The sequence below is a fragment of the Nothobranchius furzeri genome, chromosome 5, assembly GCF_043380555.1.
Source record: "Nothobranchius furzeri strain GRZ-AD chromosome 5, NfurGRZ-RIMD1, whole genome shotgun sequence".
NCBI lineage: Eukaryota > Metazoa > Chordata > Actinopteri > Cyprinodontiformes > Nothobranchiidae > Nothobranchius > Nothobranchius furzeri.
In genome coordinates this window covers 33,983,423-34,000,939 of record NC_091745.1, presented here as the reverse complement: position 1 = coordinate 34,000,939, position 17,517 = coordinate 33,983,423, and the positions used below count along the sequence as shown (strand labels likewise).

General features: G+C 42.8%; 1 protein-coding gene across 7 annotated transcripts in view; it reads right to left on the bottom strand.

Annotated features, from left to right (window-relative positions):
* Nucleotides 1-17,517, bottom strand: part of LOC139061563 (serine/threonine-protein kinase ULK4-like) — a 191,863-nt gene that overhangs the window by 164,282 nt on the left and 10,064 nt on the right. For all 7 annotated transcript variants that reach the window (XM_070551584.1, XM_070551589.1, XM_070551588.1 and 4 more), the window contains 3 exons: nucleotides 17,437-17,483; nucleotides 16,515-16,593; nucleotides 2,003-2,110 (listed from right to left, as the gene is read on the bottom strand). In XM_070551584.1, coding sequence (XP_070407685.1) covers nucleotides 2,003-2,110; nucleotides 16,515-16,593; nucleotides 17,437-17,483 — 234 coding nt within the window. The remainder of the gene's footprint in view (nucleotides 1-2,002; nucleotides 2,111-16,514; nucleotides 16,594-17,436; nucleotides 17,484-17,517) is intronic.

The window sequence follows — 17,517 nt, the reverse complement described above, 5'->3', positions numbered from 1 at the left end:
TACTCTGAGCCCCTCCCAGATGCTCCATCAACTCCACCTATCTCTAAGGGCGAGCCCAGTCACCCCGCGGTAAAAACTCTTTTCGGCCGCTTGTATCCGTGATCTTGCTCTTTCGGTCACTACCTAAAGTTCATCACCATAGGTGAGGGTAGGAACGTAGATCGACCGGTAAATCGAGAGCTTTGCCTTCTGACTCAGCTCTCTCTTCACCATGACAGATCGGTACAACGCCCGCATCACTGCAGATGCAGCACCAATCCGCCTATCGATCTCACGCTCCAGTTTTCCCTCACTCAGGAACAAGACCCCGAGATACTTAAAACTCCTCCACTTGGGGCAGGACCTCATCCCTGACCCGGAGAAGGCATTCTACCCTTTTCCGATTCAAGATCATGGTCTCAGATTTAGAGGAGCTGATTCTCATCCCAGCTGCTTCACACTTGGCTGTTAACCGCTCCAATGAGAGCTGGACATCTCGTTCTGATGAAGCCAACAGGACCACATCATCTGCAAAAAGCCCAGACCTGATCTTCAGGCCACCCAAACAGATCCTCTCAACACCTCAGCTGCTCCTAAATCCTGTCCATAAAGGTTATGAACAGAAACGGTGACAACGGACAGGCTTGGAGGAGTCCAACTCTCACCGGAAATGAGCCAGACTTACTGCCAGCAATGAGGACCAAGCTCGGACACCGGTCATACAGAGACCTATCAGCCCTTATTAGAGGGCCCGGTACCCATCTCCTTGTTCCTCCAGGACCCCCTAAGTGAATAGAGCTGGTCCAGTGTTCCACGGCCAGGACGAAAACCACACAGGGTATCTGCAGGTTTAAGGGAGCCAAATTTAAGACTTTTTAAGACCTTTTTTAAGGACACTTTGACCAAATTTAAGCTATTTTTCTTTTTAATTAAATTTAAGCTATAATTTCCAGCTATTGCCTGGAACTGGTGCGAACCACGTCATGAATGTGGGATTAGCCATCCAGTTACCATTAATGTTGCACTTCCCCATGGCGCAAACTCCCACTAGCGTGCTCCTCTAAAAATAGCCCCCTTTCACAACCAACCGAATGTGTACGGTTCCGCTTATGCCAATATCATACACAAAAATGCTGAACTAACTAGAAATTCACGAAAATTTTAAAGAAATAACATTATCTTGTTCATTGGGTCTTTGGAAATTTAAGACCTTTGGAAACTATTTAAGGATTATTAGTCATTTTTAAGGATTTTTAAGGCCTTAAATTTGGAAAAGCAAATTTAAGACTTTTTAAGGACCTGCAGATACCCTGCCACAGTACTCCTCCTGAATCTGAGGTCCGCTGGACCATGCTTCTTCTACCACTGCAGAAGTATTGATGAAATGAGTGAACCACACATTTAATTTAGTAGAGAATAGAATGAGTTATGTGAAATATTCACTAAAACAATGTTTTCCCAATGCTGTTAATGGTGCTGCTGTACATGCTCCAGGGATGCTCATTTACACACCTCACGGTTACAGCACAGCTTTGCCCCCTTTGGGAAAAGGAGAGTATTGTGGAAATGTATTTATTTTTCATTTATTTAGGCTTCGAACTGGTCTGGCATTTGTGTTTACTATGCAGGGTCAGATCCAGGAAATGTAAAACACTATCATAAAGTAGGTGGGTCAGCAAAATGATGCATTACACTGCAGCTGTGGTTTTGTTAACCATGCTGAAATCCTACAGCCTGCATCACAGATCCTTTACTTCTGCCTGAGACGCTGTGTACCCTGCAAACAGTGAATGTCTCATGGACGTGCACATCATGTCTATATTGAGTCCCATGAACCACACCACCTTCTGTAGGACGTCCAAACTTTGGGAAGTGGGTGCTGTCCCTTTCTGTCCAAGTCCCTCTCTATTGATTTAAATGATTCTGATTCTTTATTGATGAAATGTTCTTAGAATATATTTTATTCTGTATTGGATGGAAATAGAATAACCCACTTGGTCATGTCTCTTTTTACTGGTAATACCTGAGAAGAGATGAGGTAGAGGAACTCCCCGAGTGGCGGCAGCACAAACTGCTTCAGTTTACTGTTCCTGAGATTTTCCCTCAGCAGGTCTGTCATTGTTGACACAGCCTGAAAACAGTAAGAAACAGTTTTAAAAAGTGTTTTGGTTAATTACAACAAACAGATCTAAATAAATATAAAGACAAATTAGACACAATCATCGATCTGTGTGTTTGGTTTGTTAGGGTTAGGACAGACCTGTAAATCCTGAAATAGCTGTATTAACTTTCACCTCTGCGGTTTACCGGCCGGTTCATTCCAGATGAGCTCAGGCAGCAGACTCAGACATAAAACAATCAACCTCTGCCTTCCGATCAATATCTGTGGCACTATCCGTAATAGAGACTGTAATCAATTACTATGCACCTGAGAGGATTCAGGCTAGTGCAAACAACCATATCACTGCCAGTGAAATAAACTCAATGGGGTTTTATGCACCTGACAAGAAATACATAAAGGTGTATTAATTAGGAAAAGAGAAGAGAAAAATCAATAGAGGTCCTGAAAAATGAACGGTCATGTGACACGAGACAAAGACGTCCATCTGTGGTCCATCAGTTTACTGTGAGCACTATGTTTGCAGAGTAGAGACGCAGAGTGAAGCTTTAGACCTTCTGCAGGTTTCATTTTTAATAACCTCTGGAAGAAACCCTAAAACACTGCTGTTTGTTGTACTCTGCATGTGTGTGTGTTAACACACACATCACACTCAATTCACCGAAGCACACTTGGCTCTGCCGTTTCCCACCTGAAGCTGAAACTTTCCAGGAGCAGAGCTCAGCTCTTGTCATTTGGGACTCTGCCCGTTAAAAGACGAGCAGGACTAACAGGACAGGTTCTTCACACCAGTTCTGCACCACTGCTCGGCGTAGCTGAGAAACAACAACCATGAGGTTTTCTAAGACTGTGGCCTAGTCCACACGTAGCTGGGTTTTTTCAAAAAAGAATATCTGCCCCTCCAAAAACTTGCATCCACACCACCTCATTTAAAAAAAAAAACTCTGTCCACACGTACCCGGATAAATACGTTGTTAAGGACATGCCAGACCTGCAGGTGGCAGTACTTCCCCCGTTCTTAACCTCGTCCTTCGTCTGTGGTCTTCCGCAAGGAGCAGTAATTCCGCTTGCAAAAACAAACAAGCAGAAAGCGCTTGGACAATTGATAAAGCGAGCGCAGCTCTGAGGGCATCCATGCTGTCGGCTAGTGTAAACACAGGTCGCACACGTGATGTCAGCAGTTTTTTGTCACGGAAAGTGACGTTGCGGACCTTAAAACTCCGGTTTTGTCTGTCCACGCGCAGACACCCAAAACGGAGAAAACGCAGATCTTCACTTTGGCCGGAGTTTTTAAAAAGATCCGTTTTTGCGTGAAAAAACTCCGTTTTCGTGTGGATGACAGGCCAAAACGTAGAAAAATATCTACGTTTTGGCAGATCCCCGGCTACGTGTGGACAGGGCCTGAGACATTCGGAGGGTTTGGATGCTGTTTTTCCCAGTATGCATTTCTTTTATAACTTTATTGATATTGGTTAAAATCTGTGGAGTTACACCAGGTGAGTGCCCAAGCCTTAAATTAAGCAAACTCCCATCCATCCATTTTCAATCTGCTGCTATTAATTTGGACAGTGACTTTGATGACCATGATCCACAAGATAGCAGTACTGATGCTCCAAATGACCCCCCAGATAGAATTACGTGGAGTTTAGCTGCATCTTTGTTAAAATTAGAACATTTTTCCATTGTACCAAGCAAAGCAATCAATAATTTTTTGGTAGAACTTCACCACTTAACCGATTGTCTCTCAAAACCATATACTGAAAGTGTTCTAGTGGACATTTTTCAGAAGTATGCGCTCCAAGTTATATAAGGCCATTGAGAAGGGTGGCACTTTGAGTTCTACACATCAACGAAAGCAATATTACAAGGCTAACTTTAATGTTGTGGAACCAGTTGAATATATATTAGACCCAAAAGAGAACAAAACATTGCAGTATATCCCAATCCTAGAATCCCTTGGAGTGCTCCTGAGTAGGAAGGATGTTGTGGACAAGATTGTTACTGATCACGAAACACACAGAGACACAGAGGCCGGAAAAGAAATTTTGTACAAGTCTTATAAAGATGGCCTGCATTATAAGGAAAACGGGTTGTTGTCAGGTGAAGACCTAAGTTTATCAATTACTTTGTATGTTGATGATTTTGAGGTCTGTAACCCTTTGGGCACTTCCCGCAAAACTCACAAACTTTACGCTGTCTATTGGATTCTGAATAACCTACCCCCAGGGTCTCATTCCAATTTAACCTCAATCCTCTTGGCCATTTTGTGCCCAACAAACAATGTAAAGTCGTTTGGTTATGATAAGGTTTTACGGCCCCTATTACGTGACCTAAGAACTTTGGAAGTTGATGGCATTTTTATTCCACAACTGGAAAAATTTGTGAAGGGCACAGTGCAGACTGTTGTTGCTGACAATTTGAGAGCACATGGATTAGCAGGCTTTGTTGAGAACTTTACAGGTCCCTTCATTTGTCGTTTTTGTACAGCACCAGCTTCAGACATTCAGTTGCATGAGGTTAGGTCAGGGACTTTCAGCCTCCGAAATAAGGAAGTGCATGAAGCCCATGTCAAAGCAGCCCTATATATATATATATATATATATATATATATATATATATATATATATATATATATATATATATATATATATATATATACACATAGCCATGCCCTGATGTGGGGGCTGGGGGGTGCGTCGACATGGTCGGGACATAGAAGGGCTAAATAAGTTTGGGAACCACTGGTATAAGATCAAATTTGGGGGATTAAGAAGGTTTTTTTTTAAACAGATCATAATTCCATTTTTGTATTCTTTTGCAACAGAGTGTGAAGTACGACCATGACAACTCAAGCCATTCTTAGAGTCATCCTTGGACCGGACAGCAGTCAGAGGGTCAGGATTGCTGCTGGTCTGCCTTCAACTGTTGCTGAACTGGAGACTGAAGTAAAGACTCAGTGTAAAATAACTGAAACATTCAGACTACAATTCACGAATGTGCTTTTCGGCAATGAGTTTGTGAACTTAAACTCTATGGAAGGAATAGAAAACAAGACAACAATAAAAGTTGTTCACACATCTTGCCAACCTCAAGACCAAGCTGAAGACAGCTTTTCATTTCCATCAACTAGTGCTCCTGATTACACCTCGTCCAGTTCAGGTGACAGCACAGTAATTCTGTCATCTCCAGAGTCTATGTCATCACGATCTTCATGGCCAGATTTGTTCTGTGTTCCTCGTTTCACATATGATGCTGAAGTTGAACTTGGGAAGGCCCATGTAGCTTTCAGAGAAAACGGGATGTTATTGATCCCTGATCCAAAGCTGAAGTCTGACATACTGGAAGGATTGATCCAGGAGATAGTCAAGCACACAGTCTATCTCACAGATGAAAAGTTTGACCTAGTTGCAGAGGCACTCATCCTGAAGCATCCATGTTTAAAAGAAAGAGGCTCACCCAGTGGCTATGCAGGATGGAAGATGAGCCTAAACTACAAATTGTCAAACTACCGCACTCAGCTACGGAAAGTAGGATGTCCTGAAGTGTGTGTCAATTCTTTGAAAAATAAACCATCTGGGAAATGTTCCCCTGCTTTTGACGTCAAGAAACCAAAGAGAGGTGAAGTAGATTACTGCCCCTCTTTTCCACTCGGAGATAGTGAGAAATCCCTTGAGAAGCTGAGGATCGAACTGCTTTCTGATGTAAAGGAGCGCAACAACAGAGAAATGATTAGAGAAAAAATGAGCAGAACATTTGCCTTAAGAAGACAAGAAGTGATCTATGATGCTCCAATGATCAGTGAGGTACAAGAGAGATGGTTAGCTCTTTTTGAGGCAGCAGAGGTAATTGAAAAAGCCTTGACTAGCATTGTCAAACACATTAATGTATAATGGCAGGGTTTCCCCAGAAAACTTTCTAAAGCCTAATTTATACTTCTCTGTCAGCTCCAGGAGGGAGAGACATGCACGCATGGACAAAGACAATTTGCCCTCATACTTCTCTGTCTCCTGGGGAGTGTTGCAAAGCAATTCCCCGCCAAGACAACAGAGGACGTAGCACTGTTCTGTTGTATCCGGTCCAAGATAGTGTGTTTATATTGTGTTTTTATGTATTTAAGAGACTTTTTGACATGGACAGATTTGTCACTCATCCTCCTCCACCTCTTCATGCGCTCTCCACCTCTAAACCCACGTTTCCGGTCATTTCCGTCCACAAATAAAATGCTTGCTGCGCATCTTTTCACTCTTCCAGGCACGGGAGAATAAAACTTTCATATTTATATAATTTTTCCGAGAGGGTTTCTTCAATCTGCTCCGTGTCTGCTGCTAAATATCCTCAGCTCTCTATGTTTTTGAGGGTGCAATGGCGGCGCTGTTGACGACAACAACGTCTAGATCAATCACAAGCTTGTGTTCTCTGCCTCAATGTACAGGTGTTTAGAAAGAGCTCGACTCCGTCCGTCCTTGCGAGCCAGCTGGGGAGCCCTAGAAAAGACTGATGATGGCGTTGCGTGCGTCCGTCCCGACGCGGATGGAGAAGCATAAATTAGGCTTAAGCCCGGCAGACCGTGTAGTACACAGGTCGTTTTCTGTACCATTCGTTGTGTGGGGGTCAAAGCAAAGCCTGCCAGGTTTGTAAAGCGCTGGGGGAAACCCTGAATGGTAATGTTTCACCTTTTTTGGGATGTGTCTCCAGAATGTTTGGATCGCAGACTACTAATGACAAACTATGCACAGTAAATGCAATCATATGGCAGGCAAGTGTGGTTTTAATGTTACAAATGTCTTTTAAAGTCTGTGGGCTGTGCTACTAACTAAACGTTGTGTCCTTCAAATAAATGCAGAGTTCAAAGGCATCACAAGCATGCCTCTACAGTCACGATTTCTGTCACAGCTGGACCTTCTTTCTGAAAGTTTGACGAGAGTGTTTGCAAAGCGATCTGGGGAGCAGGGCAAAAAGCTTAAATGCATAACTGCCACAATGACGGTAAGAACTTTTGTAGATGCATTTAGTAAAACATCCAATGTAATGTTGAACTTTTTTTTTATTTTATTTTTTTAGTGTGGACTAATTCTACTGAATGCATTGTTTTATCATTTTTATATGATAATTGTCCAACAGCTGTTGCGGCTACATTGTGACTAATCGCTGTGTGTGTGTGAGTGTGCGTGCACACGTGCGTGCTAAACTGTTGTAGCGTAGTGCCTTGGAGGATCTTGGACTCTAGAAGATGTTATATAAATACAGACCATTTACCAAAATCTATTTTCTGTGTTATAATCCTTAAGGATGACACTGATGTTCGAAGGGAGTCCCTCATCAAATGTCTCTGCATCTATCTTAATGAGAATCCGGATGACTTGGTGCAGGAATTTGTGGCGAGTGTTTTGAGTTGATTGTGGATTAGCAAAATTTCAAAATGCATCAATTTAACTCAGTAACCCATTTGCCCTCCTTATGTTTGGAAAAGGTGATGTCTGTGCTGATATTGGAAAAAAATGTTACATGTGTCACCCTAGGGTTGGGACGATAATCAAATCAATTAATCGTACGATAGATAAAAATGAATTCGATTTTTCCAGGCTCAATATATCAAGGTTAAGAAATGTACAACTGTATTTATTATCATCACCAGGGTTTCCCCCAGCGCTTTATAAGCCTGGCGGTCCGTCAGGCTAAGGGTCATGCCCCGCCCCCCTCCCCGACCCTACAGTGTCCGCTGACACGAACGGCGCAACGAAACTAGAGCCCTCCGTCAGCTGATACAGGTGAAAAACAGCAGCGGAAAGTGTGCAACCCCCCACTCACGGAGGAACGCTGCGGGACGGAGCGCACAACACCCACCCCCCTCTCTGACGGCCGAATCCGCCAGGCTTAACTCATTTTCTGGGGCAAATCCTGCATTACTGAAGTGCAGTCTTGGTTGTTGACACTGGATAGGTCATTGCATCTATTGTTTTGGAAAGACAGGGTCTTTTATTTTTAATCATTTTTGGTTTAATATTTTCTAACAAAGTGTGTCCTTTTATGGTCAGCAGTAGCTCAACAGGTTCAACGGGTTGTCCAGTAATCGGAAGGTTGCAGGTTTGATCCCAGCTAGGGCCGAACGATTCTAGAAAGTTATCCAATAGTGAATTTTATTTTTTTCTTCAATATTGCAACTGTAATTTAATTCACAATTATTTTCTCAAGGGGCCTCTCTCATATTTTTCAACTAACAGAAGCAAAAAATACATAACCGGGTTTGTTGTGGGCCAAATGTCTTTCCAAGAAAAACAAAATGAAATCTTGTAGACTTCAGGGTTTCTGCTATATGTATTTTGCAGTGGCGCGCCAAGTGTCCTTGTAACCCCCCCCAACCCCCACCCCAAAATGTTGATGGTTAAAGCAGAATTGCAGGGCACTCTTTAACTGCTATTCTGCCCACACATGACAAATGATAAATGACCCGCACTTGTATATCGCCTTTCAGTGTAAGGACTCTACAGTGTATCATTCATCCATTCACACACACTTTCACACACTGGTGGTAATGAGCTACGATGTAGCCACAGCTGTCCTGGGGCGCATTGACAAAGGCAAGGCTGCCGAGCACAGGCGCCACCGGTCCCTCTGACCACCACCAGCAGGCAAGGTGGGTTAAGTGTCTTGCCCAAGGACACAACAGCTGAATTCTCTGTCTGGAGCCGGGATCAAACCTGCAACCTTCCGATTACACATGTGTAACTAAAAGTGAAACTGCAAACATTATATATAAATATGGTTGGAAAAAACAAAAACTTAAAATGTTTTCTGTTTTTCACCAGGACCTTACTGAGGCCACTGCAATGATTGCTATTGAGAAAACCATAGTGGGCATCTACATCAACAGAGATGCACCAGACAATGACATTTCAGATGTTGGAATGTTGGATGTATGTAGCCTAGTGAACTAGACCAAATTCTTGCTTTGCAAAGAATGGTCTAGGCATGCTCCATTGGAACCTCCGCAGCTCCTACCAGGACTCTGGCTAGCCAATCACAGCTCTCTAGAGGGGTTTCAAACACATAAAGAGCTGTGATTGGTCCATAATGGTGGGCCAATCATAGTGCTCTATCTGCTTAGTGAACAAATCACAGAGCTTTATCTGCTTTGTGGGCCAATCAGGGCACTCTATATGCCTGGTGGGTGGGATGATGCAACAGAGTGAAACAAGAGTATGTCACATTCATTGTCCAGTGGAATGCAGAGATCATTTGAAAGACAACGGTAGAACCCGCCCCACAACCGAGAGCCGTCAATGGAGCGTGGCCAGACTAAATAATACATTCATTTAGTCTGGCTTGCCAGGCTAGGATGTATGGTCATTCTCCTGGATCTGGACAATGTGGCACTTGCAACAGCCATGATCTTTGGACTTTTTTACAGTTTGAACATGACCTACCCATCACAGCCCCACTACACTTTTGAGGTGCTTCAGAAGGTGGTAATGGAGTTGCATGCCACTCAACTACCCAGAAAAGCCCCAAACCTCAAGACAAAATTAAGCATGTAAGAAAAGCTCATAGTTGTGCAAATGAGGTGGTTAGCTCCATGGGAAGGCATTTAAATTTCAGTTTTGCTCTCACCTTTTAGATGTTGTTTACATTGAGATTTTACTGCTATTAAGTTTGCTTCACTGTTAAGTGGATTGTGAGCAGTTTTTTTCTGTTACATGTACACATATTTTGAATATGCATCATTCAGTAACTTTAGTTTGTTTTTTGTTCTTTGTTTTTCCCTGAGTGAAGAGCTAAAGAACTGTTAACTATGAAGTGTATTATCGAGGCAGCGGTAAAGAAAAAGTTAAGTTTAATGCAGTTATGATGATGCTGTTTTTGGACCGAGATGTTAGTACAATATGTTGGAATATTTTATACTTGCTGTATAACTGTTTATACTATAGCACTTAAAGGTTTTGTCATTCAACAATTTATTTTAGATTGAGAGAAAATTGGTAGTATCATTAAGATAGTATAGAAACATATTTACCATTTCAGTAAATATGTATTTTAATGGTAATGGAACAAAACATTTCTGCATCAGAAATGACTTGAGTTGTTTCTTTGTATTGTTTAATCTTGACAAAGCAGAATGTTTTTGTTCTCTTCGATGATGGTTACTTTTTTTTTAAATTTTATTTTCATTTCCATGATGTGACTTGAGTTGAAGTAGAAAAAATTTAGTATTTGACTTTATAATATATTATGAAAATTGAATATGAAGAAGACATGTAGTAATAAAAGTGACCCATTAGTATTAGAGTAAGTTACAGAATAGTGTTGGAACAAAGTGAAACAATAGTGTTGAATTAAAATGTTTGAAGAGCTCAAATTACTTAATGACAACATGTTTCTATCAATTTGTATTAACACATAATATACATGTTTGTTTAAAATGAAAAACGTATGTTAATTCTACTTAAACGTCTGACTTGCAACTAAAGCAAAACAATTGTGTGCAACCACTTTCCATAACTGAATTAAGTAAATCCTACAAGTTTGTTTTTTCAGTGTACGCTGGAGCTACCACCAGGGACAAGAAGAGGCTGCAGCGTGTTGTACGCTCTGCTGAGAAGGTCATTGGCTGCAAACTTCCCTCCGTACAGGACCTGTACACTTCCAGGACGTTGAGGCGTGCTGGTTTATTGTGCTTGTTTCAAATTTTTGTTTATCATTTATCTTTTTGCACCAAGTACCGCAGCAATTTCCTAATGTTGATATTGCAATAAACCCTTCTGATTCTGATTTTCCTAACCCAGAAGGAACATTTAACGGTTTTCCAGTCAAGAACCACGTTTCCAACAGCTTCACACTGAACATTGAGGTGTGTAAATGTCAAGCAGAACCAGATGATCTGTAAAGAGCAGAGATAAGAACCCTGAGGTTTCCAACCATCAAACCCTCCACTCCACACATTGAGATTCTGCCCATGAGCACAACAAACATGATCCGAGACCAGGAACAGCTCTGGAGGAGTCCACTCTACACATGTGCCTGACTTAGTGCCATTACCAACACAGACACAGCTCTAGCTTTGGTTGTACAAACACCGGAGCTTTTAAAAATGACCCTGCATCTTATTTTCCAAGAGCTGACAGAATGGACAACCAATCACACACACATGAGTCCTTCAGCGAGGATGAATAACTGGTCCACTGGTCCATGACTGGATGCAAACTTGCATCTATGAAATGATCTCGCATGCATAAACACACATCTTTGTGAGTGAAAATGAGTCAGTCCTAAACTATATTTAAAGACAGATTTGTGATTGGTTACTGAACAATAGTGTAAATCTGTTATTATCAGTGGTCACTAGTGTGTCTTCACTTAAAACCCAATGTGAGCTCATAAAGGAAACAGTTGTGTATCGGCTCATTAAGGGGGATCTCCTCCATAACATCATGGTAATGGTAGCTACAGTGGCTCAGAGGTTGGGTTTCTGGTTTGAAGCCCTGCTCTGTCCATGTCAGTCATTGTGTCCTCGGGCAAGGCACTTCTCCCGCCTTGCCTGTTGGTGATGGTCAGAGGGATTGGTGGCGGCTGTGGTCGGCAGCCTCACCTCTGTAAGGGTAGCTGCGGCTACAATGTAGCTCATCACCACCAGCGTGTGAACGCGCGTGAACGTGTGTGAACGCCTGTTGGACGTGGGTGAATGAATGAATAACTGGGTGTAGCGCACATGCTTCAACAGGGTATATACAGCAATCCTTAAGTAAAATTTACTACTTTTTAATACTTTTTTTTACTACCTTCAGAATTTTTTTAAAACCATCACAACACTAAATTGCAAGTGTTAATCAGCGACCTATTTACACGTATTTTAACATATATAACATACAAAAAGAATAGACTTAGAGACTCACTGATGTTGACAACGTATTGCACATACTTATTTTACTTAGAAAATAAGCCAGGCACTTCTGTTCAGCGGTTCAGACAGTTGACCACGAGGCCTGAAATGATGCACAACGACCACTGAATATGACGTCATCATTATGTGACTGGATATGCTAAAGTAGGGCTGCTCGATTATGGCAAAACAATAATCACGATTATTGTGACTGAAATTGAGATCTCGATTATTTAAGACGATTTTTCAATTTATGTAGATTTTTTTATTTATTTTTATTCAGTCATAAAACTGCTCAGGGCACAATCAGGGCAAAAATAAACAAGAAACAAGATGATCACTAAAATAACTCCTGATTCCCAGTATAAAAAGACCAATATACTTATAGCTCATAGTCTATGACCCAAGGGCTATAGACCTTGGTTTAACTCATTTAAGTCTAACCAGTACAGACCAAAATACCAATATCTTGCAAATACTGACAGCAAGAATTATACTGACAGCAAGAATTATACAGTGGCATTTATAACAAATACATGCAAATAAATTGATGTTCACAAAATGTTGCATAACATTTATTGAGTCGTGTCAAGGTGCTGTAGGAGCATGCACTAGCACCGTGTCCTCAGAGAGATTAGTTATCAACGTGAGGAACTTATTTCTACCTGATTTATAAACTATTTATTTACAAGTCCATCAGTTAATGTAATAATTGTCCCAACCACAGCTGCACCCCCCACCCCCCAACCCGGTCTCACAGCAATCGGGGGCAAGCTGCACGTGTGTTTAGCACGCCGCACGCGCACATTTAGCCGTTTTTAGCTGCTCAGGAGTCCGCAGGTGCGGTGTGTGTGTCACTCACTCTGGTTAATCCAACAGGGAGCCGGCTCCGAGAGCTGTCTTTAGCGACTGACACATCACTACATCATTCCCTTTCCTAATGTCCTGAAGAACGGTCCGGAGTGCAGGCGGAGTGTTTAGCTAACCTGCAGGAAACGTCGACGACAGTTATCCAGAAAGTAGCTAAGGGTTACCAGAGATGTTTCTGAGGTGTTCGATAGGTACTTTTAAGATTTAAAAAGCCAAGAAGGGGGTCTGAAAAGCTGCTAGAAATAGCGTCAAAGTCGCTAAGTTGGCAACGGAGCGCTTCATTTGTAACTCAGGGCAGCTCAAGTGGGAGGAGCAAATAATCGGCTTGTTTTATTTTTATAATCGTTCAAAACATTTCATTCGGAATATATTTCTATGTCGATGTTCAGAATACGACATCTGATAGTCTGAAAAAAATAATACCTAACCTGGAAAAAATAATACCTCTGAGACCAAATTTAACACTTTTAATGGCCTTAAATTTGACTATTTTTATTTATCACTTTTTAATACTTTTTAAAACCCCGCGGACACCCTGTTCAAAGTCCAACTTAGAAAAGAGTGATCCAAATCCAGGCCATGGCATTTACAAACCTGATCTTCAAATGCCAAAGTTCCCTCTAGATTTACCAAGTTGTTGTATTTTATTAAAACTACGACTGATGCATTTAAAATGGAAAAGCAGGCAACAACTTATTGTCATGATGTGGACCCAGACGCAGGTGAGCAGGCAAAAGAACAGTTTCATATGAATAATGGCAGGTAGGATGATACAGCAGGTAGACAAAGACGAGTGCGAACAGAGGCTTTAAATACAGGAAGGAGTCAGGAAGGTGGGTAGGATGCCGAGGGGAGACGGGACAACACGTCAGAGGGAGAAGGAGCAGATCCTCACACATATGAAGCAAATATAGTCATTTCAATCGCTGTTGCACAGGTTTGCTTAAAGATTATGTTGACCAAATAGTTCAACAACTCTTTATCTTACTATAAAAATGCATCTTCTACTTTATAACCCCTAAAACCTTTAACACTGCTATTTAACTCACTGGAAGGGTTATTCCCAAAATCTCCCATTAGTTCCTTTCTGGATCTTGAACCTTAAAATCTGCGTTCCTAGAGATTGCTCTGAGCTTTTCAGATGTCTTAAGCCTCCTTATCCCTGTGAAACACCCAGCACAGCCACGGCATTATTGGTTAAACTCCTGGTGAAACTACAAAACGTAACAAGTGATGATTAATGACGGGAAATTATACGTGCTCTTGAAGGCAGTTTTCCTCCAGACTGAAACACAACTCCGAGGAACGAGCTGGAGACAATCAGACAACAGCACGACAGAAAGAAAAGAAAGGACTCGTGTGCCATGTTTGCGTAAGTGTGTATATGTGTGTTTATTGGAGGGGTGAGTGAAACATACAGCAGTTACCATGGTAACTAAACCCAGCCCTTACACGCCAATCAGCAGGATTGCAGCAGGAGAACCCCTGCTGAGCCAATACTTGCACAAAGGGAAAAGCGCGAGTGTGTGTGTGTGCTCTTTTATTGGTCAGCCGTTAGCATCTTAAGTATACACACACACACACTGATACAGAGCACTGGCAAGCCCAGACACACACACACAGACACACACACCCCAAGAGGAACAAAACAGCACACACACAGAGAACTATCTACACAAAACCCCTGCTGAGAGCTCACACAAACATAGTTCAAAAGAGCCCATGAAACACACACACACACACACACACACACACAACTGTGAAGTGCTGTCTGACAGCAGCTGAAGAGAAGTAAAGGAGAGCAAGAAAAAAGCTGTTCCGCCATTTGTCCACAAGTGTACTGAAACAACATATGCCAAAGTCGGCCATTTTGTTAATCGCTGTGTCGACTCAGCAGCAGAGCTGTAAAGAAAGTAAAACTAATGGAGCACAAACAATGACAGACGAGAGATAGGAATTCCTGGTGTCAGAACAGATTTCACTGTTCATCACAAAAAAGGTGGCTGAATGGAGGGGGGGGGGGGGTCACAAACTTTGTTCAGGAATGTTAACTCAAAACCACTTTTAAACTAACAGTTAAACCCTGTGTGTGTGTGTGTGTGTGTGTGTGTGTGTGTGTGTGTGTGTGTGTGTGTGTGTGTGTGTGTGTGTGTGTGTGTGTGTGTGTGTGTGTGTGGACACAACTTGATAAAAGTAGCAGGCTGAAATTCCTGTGCTGCTTTAATTCCTCCTTAACTTAGGATCTGGGTCTTTAGACCTCTTGTGGTCGTGATGACAGCTAATGCTTTCTACCGTCATGCAAAGCTACCTGTCAGTTCATCACTGAATCACCTACCTGTATAATGAAGTATCACAAGGTGAGGTGAACACCCTGACACTCATGTATATGTAGCTTTGACACAAGCTTGTCTAACAACTAACATGATGATGAAACTGCTCAGAGTGGCCGTCCTCAGCACCATAATGTTCCACACAACATTACGAGGATGTCCAGTAAACATCCCAGTACCAAGAAGCTAACCAGTGACGTCCAGCATCCATGCCCAACATGCAGGAGCTGCTTGTGGGGTCTTTTGCATCGAGACGTGGAGATCAATCCTACAGCTGAAATACGGTATGTACACCACAGGTGTCAAACTCCGGTCCTCTGGGGCCGCTGTCCTCCAGGTTTTAGTGTTTTCCATGTTCCAACACACCTGATTTCAATCAGCAGGTGATTAACAGGCTTCTGGGGAGCCTGATGAGCTGCTGAACAGTGAATCAGCTGCGTTGCAACAGGGAAACAACAAAAGATGCAGGATACCAGTCCTCGAGTACTGGAGTTTGATGCACACTAACATTAATATTATTATATCTATTATGATAATATCTCAGAATGATTCTTTCTGTGTTATTAGCTCTACTCTACATTAAAGATTTTGTGTCCGCAAATGTTCTAATCAGAGCAAAAACAACAAGCAGAAGAAAACAAAACTGTAAACATATGGAAAAGTCTCAGATTTGAAGGTGAGACAATCAGAAGCCAGTAGATGTGTCAGTGTGGGTAGTCATGACTCCTCTGGATGACACCTTACAGGGCTTTACTGCCACCTTATGGTACAAACGGGAACTGCACAGTTAGAAGACGTGTTCAGTCTTGACTTTTTGAGCTGATTTTTACTTTCTTGATTACTGATGAAATGTTCCTAAAAACAGCAACAGCAGGAATAAATCTTCCTGCCATAAAAAGTTTATGTTGCTTCCTGTGACTGCGTGGTTCTGCCGCCCCGGTCCACACTGGTGTTACATAAATAAAATCCCCACGTTCCATCCTGTTCCCATGTTTAATACGGCTGTAATTACAAAGGAGCTTGTGCTTTTATAACAGTGGTTATTTTCTTACAGGGTACGAAAGTTTTTTTTAAAAACAAAACTAAAGAGCGTTCTCTCTGAGTGCCTGAGTTTGTTTTACTAATGTTATAAAGTTATTATTATTTATTTGAAACAGATCTGCTCACTATGCTCAGGCCAGATTAATGCTGATTTAAAACGCTGTGTGTGTGTGTGTGTGTGTGTGTGTGTGTGTGTGTGTGTGTGTGTGTGTGTGTGTGTGTGTGTGTGTGTGTGTGTGTGTGTGTGTGTGTGTGTGTGTGTGTGTGTGTGTGTGTGTGTGTGTGTGCATGATCTTCAGACCTCAGAGACAGAACTGTCCTCTTCCAGGAGATCACAGTGCAAAGCCAGAAGACCCATCAGTCTGAGGACCTTGCTCCGCCTGAAAACCATTGTAGGTGAACATTAACACAGATCGTTCCAGCAACACTATCGACAGATCTAAAACAGATAAAAGCGGATCTGAAGCTTGAAACTCTTCGTCTTCGTCTTCGTCTTCCTCCGCTTATCCGGGTCCGGGTCGCGGGGGCAGCATCCCAATTAGGGAGCTCCAGGCCGTCCTCTCCCCGGCCTTGTCCACCAGCTCCTCCGGCAGGACCCCAAGGCGTTCCCGGACCAGATTGGAGATGTAACCTCTCCAACGTGTCCTGGGTCGACCCGGGGGCCTTCTGCTGGCAGGACATGCCCGAAACACCTCCCCGGGGAGGCGTCCAGGAGGCATCCTGACCAGATGCCCAAACCACCTCAACTGGCTCCTTTCGATCCGGAGGAGCAGCGGTTCTACTCCGAGTCCCTCCCGAATGTCCGAGCTCCTCACCCTATCTCTAAGGCTGAGCCCGGCCACCCTACGGAGGAAACTCATTTCGGCCGCTTGTATCCGCGATCTCGTTCTTTCGGTCATTACCCAAAGCTCATGACCATAGGTGAGGATTGGGACGTAGATCGACCGGTAAATCGAGAGCCTGGCTTTCTGGCTCAGCTCCCTCTTCCCCACGACAGATCGGCTCAGCGTCCGCATCACTGCAGATGCTGAACCAATCCGCCTGTCGATCTCCCACCTCCGGGTCGGGGGAGAGGTCCTACCTCAAGTGGAGGAGTTTAAGTATCTCGGGGTCTTGTTCACGAGTGAGGGTAGGAGAGCTTGAAACTCGTCTCTTTGAACTTTTCGCTACCATTTCCTGTAATTATAACATTTATGTTTCCTCCTAATGTGATGAAGACTTACACATCCCAGTTGGGAGCCTGGCGTAACTGCTGCGTCAGCGCTACGAGCTGTAGACATTAAAGAGGCAGAGGGAATAAAAAC